Below are 13,205 nucleotides of genomic sequence, written 5' to 3'. Positions count from 1 at the left end.
GTTATAAGGATAGCTGCTGCCAGAACCGTGCACTTGAAGGTTGCTGAACTGTGACCCGAAATCACATCTTCACCCGTCTGCCAACATGTTGCAATGGCGATGTAGATTACTGCAGAGCACCCTCCTCATGCAGCACCAGTTCCACTTTGACAGCTGTCAGACAAGGGACATGGGCTGCACACAGGGGACTTTCAATCACCAGGTTTTAGTCTGTCAGCCTTAACCCCTGGCCTCCTGAATTTGCATTTTGTTCAGCCCAACAACCAGACCAGAACTAGCAGATCATCTGACTTCAGGCCTTTTCGATCCATTCGTCCCAATCTCCTGCACTAATTTTCCCTCAAAGCTTTGTGAAGAACCTTAGGGTATCTTCCCCCCCCCCCCCCCCCCCCCCCACCCACAAAAATATATGAAAAGGCGCTACAAAAATGCAAGTGGTTATTTTGGATTCGAACATGATTCACACCGGATCTCAACCATTTTCTGCTGACTCCCAACGGTTGACAAAATTAGGGTCCATATGTTAAATAAACAATACAATTTTATGAAGTTAATGGGAAGCTTTTTCACATTGGAAGAACTAGCCAGTCTATTATACATTGCTATGTGCATGAAAACAAAAACACGACATTTAATATATTCAGCCTGCACCATATCCACAGCCTGCTTTCGCAAAGCAAGGCCGCTTTCCAGAATCGCGATATATGCCTGAAAATCTCAGCATGATCCAAATCGCCTTTAATCCTCCATCCAGGGTCCACAAATGTGCCAGGACTTTACAGGACGCAGCTTTGTCTGGTTTAATTTGGTTTTTTTTTTTCCAAAACTCATTCGTGTGCTAAATCCATATCGCAGTGGGGGAAAAAAGTGAATTTTGCTGAAATTCGTTTTCAGCATCCGTTAACACAGTGGCCCTGAGGGTAAAGAGACGGTATCGATAACGCTGACTGGCGTGATCCTGCAGATATTGTGGGTTCATCTGCAGTGAGCTGTGTGCGCAGCGCAGACTGAGTGCGATTTCAGCCTTTGCACACCAACATGAAGCTGCTGTCCTGACTGCAGCTCACCCATTCAAACCTTCTCCGATTTCAGCGCCGCTCTTTGGCCTCTAACACACCAGTGACATTGTTGCAATATGGTGCAGAGAGGCGAAGAGGAGGAGGCCGGCCTGCGGAGAACTGGATGTTTCTCTAACCCCGCAAAGCTTCCAGCGAGTAGGTTTCTTGGTTGAAACAAAAGTAACTTTAAAAAAAATAAACAACGTTCTTTCTACAATAAAGGAAGGTGCACTCACCCCGGGGACTGGGCTCCTCCACGTACAGGGGCGTTGTCGGAGTGACATTGCCAGAGTTATTTCCCGAGAGCAGCGGAGATCGTTCGTCAACTCCGTCCGTATCAGCCATAACTGCAGCCCGGGGCCGCAGAGCAGAGACTGAAAACAGAGCTGGAGAGAAACTCTGTATCGAGTGGGGAGGGGCTTCAGTCAGTCACAAGGGGGACACGAGGGAAAAGGAAGGCTCCACATACATCAGAGACAAGGATAGCGTCAAAACAAACTCATTGTATGGCTATGTACCTATCAAAGGTACACTGCAAAGGAGAAGCGTCGCGGTTAATTCCAGGAGAGCAAAGGGTGCAGGAAGAATGAGGGCGATAGTGTGCATGTCAATCACAGTAAACAACAATTGCGTTTCTCCAGCACCTCCATGCGATAAAACATCCCAAGGTGCTTCACAGGAGCGTTATCAAAACAACATTTGATACTGAGCCAAAAAAAGGAAAACAAAGCTTGGATTGTTAAGTAAGAAGTCTTACAACACCAGGTTAAAGTCCAACAGGTTTGTTCAAACACGAGGTTTCGGAGTCCGGCGCAGCTCCTTCCTCACCTGCGCTCCGAAAGCTCGTGTTTGAAACAAACCTGTTGGACTTTAACCTGGTGTTGTAAGACATCTTACTATGCTCACCCCAGTCCAACACCGGCATTTCCACATCATGGATTGTTAAGGGCCAGGGTTCAGAGAACCCCAAAGTGTATTATGGAGTTCACCTGACCCACAACTTTTACTAGATTGTGGTATGGGGAGCACACGGTCAACTCTACAGGTGTGGTACAGCAGAAATGGAAAAGTATTTTTTAAAGCAAAACAATGTTTATTCTATGAATTCAAGTTGACCTTTTTGAAACATAGTGAACATCTTAGCAACTATTAGTTCAAATACAACCCCAAAGACTACAACACTAAGTAAACCTTTCAGCTTTCCTTTTTAACATCCATACGACTTAAAAACAAAACTTTTACCAGAAGTACATCAGGTTAACGTCACTACTGAAAACATTTATAATTCTATATTCACCAAATGATCAAGAGATAGTCTTTTGATGGCAGAGAGAACAGCAGTACACCTGCTTCAGCTCCAACACTGAAAACGAAACTAAAACACACCCTGCAGCTTGCTCAAAACCTAAAGTGAAAAGCTGACAGACAGCCCAGCTCCACCCACTCTCTGACATCACTGCAGTAGCAAACACCCATTTCTTAAAGGTACTCTCACGACAGATATTTATATACACACCCATTTATAAACACCTATTTCTTAAAGGTACACTCACATGACACCTCCCCCAACAAAAAAATAAACCATCAACTTCAAGATGGTTTCATTTATCACCTTTTCACGATCCTTTAAGAAATGCACACAGTAAATATACTTTTTTGTTTAAAATAAAACACATGCAAACAGATATAATAATCAGTCCATTTTTGTTCTTCCTCCAACTAAAATCCTTCTCGATTGACAGTCTCTTTGAACAAGAAGATCCTTGCGCGATCCGTCCATTTCTCTACGCCTCAGCATTTCTCTTTAAAGTCAGATACTTTAGTTCAATCTGATCACAGAGTCCCTTGTAATTCTCCAACACAGGAGCATTGGTTATCACAGCTTTCAAGCAGTTAAATGCCTGTGAAAGTCCGCTATCCACTGAAATTTGCGACATGTCTGCAGCAAGCCCATCAGTGGAGCAATCACGCTACAAAATGTTCGTATAAATGTTCGATCAAATCCACTCATGCCAAGAAATCGCATTATTTCGCTTCATCTTGCAGGTATCGGAAACTCCTCAATAACTGTTGGTTTCACATCATGTGTGACCATTCGGCCCTGTCCGATTGTATGGCCAAGGAAAGTGACTTGGGCTTTTCCAAATTCACTTTTGGCTATGTTTATCACCAAACCCGCCACCTGAAGTCGATCGAATAACTCCATCGGATGTTTTAAATGTTCTGTCCATGTCTGGCTGAAAATTACCAGATCGTCGATGTATACCACACAATTGAGTAATCCTGAAATGACCTTGTTAGTTAACCGTTGAAATATGGCTGGGGCGTTTTTCATGCCTAATGGCAGAATTTGAATTGGTATATACCATCTGAAGTCACAAAAACTGAAATCCCCATCGCCCTTTCGGATAAAGGTACCTGCCAGTAACCTTTTAAGTAAATCCAGTTTGGAAATAAAAGCTGATTGTCCCACTTTCTCAATGCAATCCTCCAAACATGGGATAGGATAAGAGTCCGTTCTTGTAACTGTATTAACCTTTCTATAGTCCACACACAACCGTTGGGCACTGTCTGGTTTTGGTACCATCACTATGGGTGAGCTCCATTGGCTGCAACCCACATCAATTATGCCATTTGTAAGCATACTCTCAATCTCTTTGTTGACCTGTGCCAATTTTAAAGGGTTAAGTCTATGTGGATGTTGTTTGATTGGAACAGCCTTTCCCACATCTGCATCATGTATAGCCATTTTAGTACTTCCTAATTTATCTCCACAAACTTGCCCATGTGATATCAATAACTCTTTCAGGTCAGTTTGTTTTTCCTCTGGAAGGTAACTCAACAATTTATCCCAATTTTTAAGAACATCCTCTTTTTCCAATTTAATTTGAGGTATGTGAAATTCACAGTCATCTGGATTTAGTTCATCACTTTGAGTTACAATCATTAATACCTCATCCTTTTTCTCTCCTTCCCTTTCAAAGTACCTTTTAAGCATATTCACATGACACACTCGGTGAGTCTTCCTTCTATCTGGTGTTTTTACCACATAATTCACCTCACTTAATTTCCTTGCAATCTGATAAGGGCACAAAACTTTGCTTTTAAAGGTTCACCTACCACTGGTAACAATAGTATAACTTATGGGCAGCACAGTAGCATTGTGGTTAGCACAGTTGCTTCACAGCTCCTGGGTCCCAGGTTCGATTCCCGGCTGGGTCACTGTCTGCACGGAGTCTGTACATTCTCCCTGAGTCTGCTTGGGTTTCCTCCAGGTGCTCCGGTTTCCTCCCACTGTCCAAATATGTGCGGGTTAGGTGGATTGGCCATGCTAAATTGCCTGTAGTGTCCAAAAAAGGTTAAGTGGGAGTTACTGGGTTACAGGGATAGTGTAGGTATGTGGGCTTGAGTAGGGTGCTCTTTGTAATGGCCAGTGCAGACTCAATGGGCTGAATGGCCTCCTTCTGCACTATAAATTTTATGTTTCTATGTAACTTTATCTCCACTAGCAAAACTACGAACTTTGGATTTCTTGTCTGCGACCCATTTCATCAAATTTTGTGCAACTTTTAAATGTTGTCCAGCCAATTCACCTGCTCTATTTAATCATTCCCTGAAATTCGACACGTAATCCAATAATGCAATTTCCAATTTCTCACTCACCAATTTTTCCTTAATCAATTTAAGTGGTCCTCTTACCTCATGACCACAAATTAGTTCAAAAGGACTAAATTTGGTTGACTCATTAGATACATCCCTAATTGCAAACAGTATGAATGGAATTCCTTTATCCCAATCCTCTGGGTAATCATGACAATAAGCCCTCAACATTGTCTTTAATGTCTAATGCCACCTTTCTAATGCTCCTTGCGATTCTGGATGGTACACAGTTGATTTAAATTGTTTTATTCCGAAGCTAGTCATAACTTCTTTGAATAACCTGGAGGTAAAATATGATCCTTGATCTGATTGTATTTCTGTGGGTAGTCCATATCTAGTAAAGAATTCAAGTAACTCCTCCAGAATCTTTTTTGCTGTCATATTACGCACTGGAATGGCCTCTGGAAACCTTGTAGACACATCCATTATCGTCAAAAGATATTGATTCCCACTTTTTGTTTTAGGAAGCGGTCCTACGCACTCAATTAGGACCATTGTAAAAGGTTCCTCAAATGCTGGAATGGGTATTAAGGGCGCTGGTTTTATCACTGCTTGAGGTTTCTCTATCACTTGACATGTGTGACATGATTGACAAAATGTAACTACATCTTTATGTAGTCCAGGCCAATAAAAATGTTTCTGGATTTTAGCTTGACTTTTCCTTATTCCCCAATGACTTACCACTGGTACCTCATGTGCAACTCGCAACAACTCCTTTCTATACCCTACCGGCAACACTACTTGATGAACTTCTGCCCACTTTTCATCCGCCTGTATATGTAAAGGTCTCCATTTTCCCATCAAGACGTCACTTTTACGGTAATAACACTCTGGTATACACTCAGATTCTTCTTCCATGTATGCTTTCTGACACATCCGTTTTATTTACATAGAATTTTACAGTGCAGAAGGAGGCCATTCGGCCCATCGAGTCTGCACCGGCTCCAGGAAAGAGCACCCTACCCAAGGTTAACACCTCCACCCTATCCCCATAACCCAGTAACCCCACCCAACACTAAGGGCAATTTTGGACACTAAGGGCAATTTAGCATGGCCAATCCACCTAACCTGCACATCTTTGGACTTTGGGAGGAAACCGGAGCACCCGGAGGAAACCCACGCACACACGGGGAGGATGTGCAGACTCCGCACAGACAGTGACCCAAGCCGGGAATCGAACCTGGGACCCTGGAGCTGTGAAGCGATTGTGCTATCCACAATGCTACCGTGCTGCCCACAATGCTACCGTGCTGTTGTAACTCCGCCAATTTTTCTCAACTAAAAATATCCGCCTCATCCTCCACCTGTTCTTGTTCTTTTTCAACCATCTGATCAAAAATTGTTTCTGATAATTGCACTTCAACATCATCTTCACTCTTTGATTTCTCCTCTTGTCTTAACCTGTGACTTTGCGACCTTGTTACTACACAATCCGGAAAATTCCCAGGATATTCGTCCTTCAACACTTCAATTGTCTTATTTTCCACTGGCTTATCAATCACAGTAAGCATCACACCCACCTGAGATCCAGCTATATCATTACCAAAGAGTCAAACTGTATCTCAGGCAACTTTAAATGCTTGGCCACTGCCATACTGGCCTCATCTTTTCACATTTTGTCAGGTAATGTTAACTGCAATGTTTTTGCCAAATCTAACAGTAGTCTCTGTCTGTACAGTACTGCGTGTGAACGCCTCCACCCCCAAAAACTTCAGAGCCTCTGAAAGAGCCATTATCCACAACACACTCCCTACTTAAACTAAAATATCACACCTGAAAATCACCCACAATATGCTCACCCCTCACTGTCTTTAAGTTCACGAAGCCAATCCAATAGATAAACTTTTATCCCGGACGAGCCCCCAATTTGTTATGGGCCAGGGTTTAGAGAACCCCAAAGTGTATCATGGAGTTCACCTGACCCACAACTTTTAATAGATTGTGGTATGGGGAGCACATGGCCCACTCTACAGGTGTGGTACAGCAGAAATGGAAAAGTATCTTTAAAGCAAAACAATGTTTATTCTATGAACTCAAGTTAACCTTTTTGAAACATACAGTGAACATCTTAGCAACCATTCATTCAAATACAACCCCCAAAGACTACAACACTAAGTAAACCTTTAAGCTTTCCTTTTTATCATCCATACGACTTAAAAACAGAACCTTTACCCGAAGCACATCAGGTTAAAGTCACTACTGAAAACATTTATAATTCTGAATTCACCAAATGATCAAGAGATAGTCTTCTGATGGCAAAGAGAACAGCAGTACACCTGCTTGGTCTGACTTCAAGCTCCAACACTGAAAATGAAACTAAAACACACCCTGCAGCCTGCTCAAAAATGAAAGTAAAAAGCTGACAGACAGCCCACCTCTACCCACTCTCTGACATCATTGCAGTAGCAAACACCCATTTCTTAAAGATACTCTCACTGCAGATATTTATATACACGCCCATTTATAAACACCCATTTCTTAAGGGTACCCTCACATGACAGGATAAAGTGCTAGGTTTTAAGGAGTTTCTTAAAGGAAGTTTTGTGAGCGCCATGAAGAATCCAGCATGAATTGAAGGATAGAAAGAAATAACATTTATTTACAATAACATATATATATTCAACAGCAGCAGCAACTCCTTTGCTGCTCACTCTCCTCTAGCCGGTTCCAAACAGGCCATCTTTATTTATGCAGGGAATCTGCTAATGATTTCTCCCCCCCCCCCCCTCACTGGGGAAGCTCATACTCCCAAAGGATTGTGGGATTGCCATTAGTCCCCAGCCAATTGTAAGCAGGCAGGTTATAACAGGAAGAGAGAGAGATGGGAGATATTCCTAAATTTAGAGTCCATCTAGATGAAGGTACACATGCCAATGCTGAGGCTGGACACAAGGGTGGGGGTGGGAATTAACCAGTGACCAGAATCAGAGATATGCAGAGTAGTTCAGGGGTTGTAGAACTGTAGAAGGTGACAGAGGTAGACAAGGACATGCAAGGATTTTAATAAAATGATGAAATTTATAAAATTGATGGGTTCATACAGTGTAAGTCAATGAAGGTCAGCAAGTACAGAGTTGATGGGTGTGAGGAGTTTGCACGTTCTCATCGTGTGCGCATGGATTTCCTCCAGGTTCTCTGGTTTCCTCCCACAGCCCAAAGGTGTGTAGGTTAGGTGCATTGGCCACTCTTGAGGTCAACCAAATAAAAGAAAAGAACACAAACTGAGGGATAGAGCAAAAAGGGCCGCTCCTGTTAGGGGCACTGCCCGAATATAACAACGATCAATAGAAACTTAAAAAAAACATCAAATCAGAGAGCAATTAAAGGGGTCAATAAAACACTCCAACCCCAGCGGTACCCACCAGGCATGGGCATGGAAGGCATCAATGGCACCCATGGACACTGCATGCTCCCTTTCTGGGCACAACCGGCCGTTAATGGAGCAGACAGTCTGGTCGCATGACCCCCTTGGTCATCCGCTGCCTGGACCAATAAATGGAGCGCTTTCCCAGACCCAGGGCGGGTTCACAAGGAGGTCCTCCGCATTCCCTGCTCCTCTCTGCACCGGGTGCCCATAGATCAGGAAAAGATTTGTTGGAAAACTAAAAAGGAAGTGCAGCTTATAACACGTAACATAGGCGTGGTCCACAGATTCCACAAGGCCACAAAAATGGGAGCTTGGTAGTCCATGAATCGGTGCAATTGGCGATTGTATGGCACTGCTGCATGCAACACCCTCCACCCCTGTTCCCCAAGATTGAGGGGGAAGATTCCTCCATAGAGGGACCTCCAGTGGGGACCTCTACCACCAGAAGGCAACAAGGCATGTCTGGGCAATGGGCGAGGGTATGGAGGTGAAGGGTGTGCTGCAGCAATCCGTACATGAAACCCCTCTGCGCAGTGCAAAAAGGCACAGAGAGCATTTCCGTGAGGCAGCTAGGATTGTGGGGCACCAGCCCTTGAGGGAGGATTTGGGGCTTAGGGTCAATGTGGAATTTCTTCTGAGCGGGGGTTTGCCCAGACGGGATACCACCGCACACCTGCGCAACCTCCAGACTACGAGTGCCAAAGGGTCGAAACATGACCGTTCTGAGGTCTTGAGGACCATGCTCCAGATTTTGAGAAGTGGAGTTCCTTTGGGACAAGGCACTTCAGTAACCACCGAGCCTGTGTTCTAAGGTGCAGGGTTCTCTAGACCGAAGGGGTCGGGGGTGTCTGGGGTCTTGTGGCCTGGCAAACACCTTCCCTCCCCCACGTGGGCAACTGAGGCGTCAGTAGGAGCCAGTGTGGTCTCCCCTCGTGGGGGTGGAGTGATAATGTCAGTGGAGGGAGAGGGGGCGACAGTGCCAGCTGTGGCCTCCTTGCTGTCCATGGCGGCTTTGGAAGTGGGGCAATTCTTCTGAAAGTGCCCCACCTTCTTGCAGGTGTGGTATCACACACCATCCTCAGCCCCAAAAATATGGTAAGTCTCCCCTTGATGGGAGACTTCAAATCCCGCCTCTAAACCACCTCCCGGGCCAGGCGGACGAATGCCTGATGCCAGAAGGAGTAGATATGTCTGAGGCTGGCATGTTTCAGGCCAAGAGGTAGAGGCGCTACCTCGGAATGGACCTCCCCCAGAAAATTGAGATGGGAGAGGATAAGCTCTGCAGGGACGTAGGGCAGGACATTAGAAAGTACAACCCTCTCGGCAGCAGCCTCAAAAGAGTCCATCGCCAAGTAGATCTCGCTCACTATGAGCCCCTTTTCAAGGGCGAGATGGATCATCCGTTCTGCCCTCAGGAAAAACACAACCTTCACGTATATGCGAGAGGCAGCTACAACGGCCAAGGGGCCAATGATCCCGGCCATTGCGCGAAAGCACGCCTCCATGGTCACGGTAGAGTGAGTGTCACATTTGACACCCAGCTTCGGGGTTAACAACTGGAATGGTGGCAGAGTAGTGGAGGCCGAGGAGGCCAACACCACAGCATAGGTGACTTGTGACAGTCCTGCCACCGCGTAGGTGGAGTGGGCATTCGGGCAAGTGCCACGCCCACCCTCATGTGGGTTTTGTCGTTAAAATACGGGAGGGATGATGATGAGACCATCAATTCACTCGGAACACGATTGGAAGTAAACTGTGGTTTTAATAGTCTTACAACTGAGCCTGCCTGCGACCAGAAGAACTGAGGGCAGGCTCACACGGCAGCAGTACTTTATACTTCCAGTAGTGGGAGGGGCCATGGGCAGAGCCAAGGGTGGAGCCCTGTAAAAGCTCCTCATCTCCCCCTATGGGCAGAGCAGTGCAACGGCTCACAGACAGAGCCCACAAGGACATAATACAATACAATACAATACAGTGTGAATTACATTCACCACAGGGGAGATTAGGGAAAGCGTGTGGTGGAAAGAGGAAAGAAAGAGACACAGATGGAGGAGGAGGATGGTTGGCACAGGAGAGTGGGGCACTGTGGATGGGCTGGTCCTTGAGATGGGAGACTTCTGTGAAGCTGTTGGGTGCTGGTGTGCAAGGTCTTCAGCCCGGGAGGGGCCTAGCAAACATACAGTCCGTGCTCCCACCCTCGAACGACCATGCCGATAAAAAAGCAGAGGTCCTCCCTGCCGAAAGAAGACACTGGTGTGGGAGTTCTTCAGCCCGCAAGAGGCTCAGCGAACACACTGTCTACTAGATCCCCTGCCCTGGGACAGGCACACCTGATTAAGAAGAAAAAGGATTTGTCCCCACTGAAGGCAGTCGTTGATGGGTGGGTGAACTGGGCCTTCAGCCTGGAGGTGCTTGGCAAACGCAGTTCAGAGGGCTCCGCTCCCACTTGGTTTTGAAGTTACCTTCTCCTTCTCTCCTCTCTCCTTCCTTCCCTCCCTCCTCCCTCCTTTCTCCAGATAGCTCAGCAGCAAACAGCACTAGGAATAGGCAACAAACTGATGAGCAGCAGCAACAGAGAGAGAGACAGAGAGAGATCAGCAGCCTCTCTCCATAACAACTTCACAACTCCAAAGTCTGCACTGGGTGTGCATGCTTCGGACTGGTCATGCAAAATTGCCCCTTAAGTGTCCAAAAATGTGTAGGTTAGTTTACCAGGTTACAGGGATGAGATGGGGAGTGGCCCAGGGTGGGGGATTCTTGAGGAGAGTCAGTGCAAATTTGTAACACCAAATGGCCTTCCTCTGCACTGTAGGGATTCTATGAATAGGACCTGGTGTGAGATAGGATAAGGGAAACAGAATCTTAAGTTTATGCGGCTTTCCAAAATGGAAGGTCTGCCAGAAGAGCATTGGAACATATGAGTCTGGTGGTGGCAAAAGGATGGGTGAGGGTTTAAACATAGAAGAGATAAAGATTCAGTTATCTTGCACCTTTCACAACCTCAAGATGTTATAAAACACCTGGTGGCTCATAAAATATTTTTGAAATGTTTCTTGTTCTTGCTTTCAGGTGAAGATGTTCATCATCTGGCTGTTCGGTAGCATTTCCATGGACATTGTAAGTAGGTGACTGCTGAGACTGATTTGTGCCTGGAAGCTTTCTCTGCAAATAGGAGAGTATACTATAGATTATTGAGTTGTGGAGGAATTGCTGGCTTGGGATTTCCTCTCCTTGTTTTTTCTCTCTGCCTCTGACATACACTTGGTTTTGAAGGAGGCTGCACCATTTTTTATTTGGTTGTGCCAGGAACAGTGATCCAGGCTGTATTTCTCCCAGGACAGTCAATGTCAAAACTCCTAAATGAAGCCTTCAGAGTGTTGTTGTGCTTTCTTTGACCACCACGATAGCTTGCTTTGGTAAGCAAGTGTTAGCTCAGTGGCTCTCAATATTGTGTGGATGCCAGGCATGTTAGCTTGAGTGAGCACCTTCGTGTCTGGTCTTTCGTTCTGCCATCTGATCTTTGGTAGCTTCTTGTCACAACACTCTGAAGGCTTCATTTAGGAATTTTGATACTACACTCCTGTAAGCTTCACCCAATGCCTGTGTGTGTATTTACATTGTGTACCTTGTGTTGCCCTATTATGTATTTTCTTTTTATTTCATTTTTTTTTCATGTACTAAATGATCTGTTTGAGCTGCTTGCAGAAAAATACTTTTCACTGTACCCGGTACATGTGACAATAAAGAAATCCAATCCAACACTGGTGCACAGTCCAAGTCTCATTGCATAAACAAGAGAGGAAAGGACTAATGTTCTATCGGCTTTCGGTTTGATAGGCAGCTTTAGAAACATAGAAAAAAGGAGCAAGGGTAGGTGGGGGGGGGGGGGGGGGGGGGCATAGTAGTCTTGTCACTGGACCAGTCATCCACAGACAATTCTCTGGGGACCCAGTTTGAATCCCACATGGAAGTGGTGACATTTGAATTAAATAAAAAAAATTGGAATTAACAGTCAATTGTAAGATCATTGTTGATTGTCATAAAAACTCATCTGGTTCACTAATGCCCTTTAGGAAAACTGCCAATGTACCTGATCTGGCCTACATGTGACTTCAGACATACAGCAATGTGGTTGACTCTTAAAATGCCCTCTAAAAAGGGTTAGCAAACCACCAGTTCAAGGGCATTAAGGATGGGCAATGAATGCTGCCCCATCTGCCGATGACCACATCCCATGAATGAATAAAATAAAGTAATTTGGCCCCTCGAGCTTGCTTCGCCATTCAATATGATCATAGCTGATTTTCTATCTCAATGCCATACTCCAGCTCTCTTCCTATATCCCTTGGCACCTTTTGAATTTATGAATCCATTTATTTCCTTCTTAAATATATTCAAAGGCTTGACCTCCACAGCCTTCTGTAGTAGAGAATTCCATAGGGTCACCACCCTCTGAGTGAATATATTTCTCCACATCTGAGTCCTAAATTACCTACCCCCATCATGAGTATGACACCTTGTTCTAGACCACCGCATCACCCCACCCAAGCCAGAGGAAACATAATCCAGTCTGTTCAACCCTGTCAGAATATCATTCATTTCAGTGGTTTCCACTCTAAACTCCAGTGAAATCGGGCCTACTCAACTAGGCCTGATCTCTCCTTGTATAACAATTCTGCCATCCCAGGTATCAGTCAGATGAACCTTCACTGTATTCCTTAGGCCAATGCCAATTAAATCCCAGAATTGTTAAGCTGCAGAAGGAGGCCATTTGGCCCAATGAGTTCGCACCAACTTTCCAAGTTATGATGCACCATCAATTGGACACGAGACGAGGATGAGATCCAAACGACAGGCTTTCATGCACAAGATATGTGCCCGGCAGCAGACGTACAGAAGAAAGGCCGGCTGCCGGACAGTACGGGTTCTTATACCCCGCCTCGTAGGCGGAGCTACCTACCTCTCAGCCAATCGGCAGAGAGGCACATGACTTGCCTGGGCCAATGGGAAGTGAGTCTTCTGCACCAATAGCAGCTCGGTTCCAAGGTACCGTAATATCCCGAGTCATACTACCACAACTGTCTTGACGTGGTGCTTTTCCCGGCACCCCTTGTTTCTAT

General features: G+C 45.4%; 1 protein-coding gene across 1 annotated transcript in view; it reads right to left on the bottom strand.

Moving 5' to 3' along the window:
* The window catches only part of pip4p2 (phosphatidylinositol-4,5-bisphosphate 4-phosphatase 2), a 132,850-nt gene extending 131,223 nt beyond the window's left edge, over nucleotides 1-1,627 (bottom strand). The window contains exon 1 of the mRNA XM_038809069.1: nucleotides 1,295-1,627. Coding sequence (XP_038664997.1) covers nucleotides 1,295-1,403 — 109 coding nt within the window. The 5' untranslated portion in view covers nucleotides 1,404-1,627. The remainder of the gene's footprint in view (nucleotides 1-1,294) is intronic.
* Nucleotides 1,628-13,205: the final 11,578 nt, after the last annotated feature.

This window comes from Scyliorhinus canicula, chromosome 10 (genome assembly GCF_902713615.1).
Source record: "Scyliorhinus canicula chromosome 10, sScyCan1.1, whole genome shotgun sequence".
Classification (NCBI taxonomy): Eukaryota; Metazoa; Chordata; class Chondrichthyes; order Carcharhiniformes; family Scyliorhinidae; genus Scyliorhinus; species Scyliorhinus canicula.
This window is presented reverse-complemented; position numbering and strand designations above follow the sequence as displayed.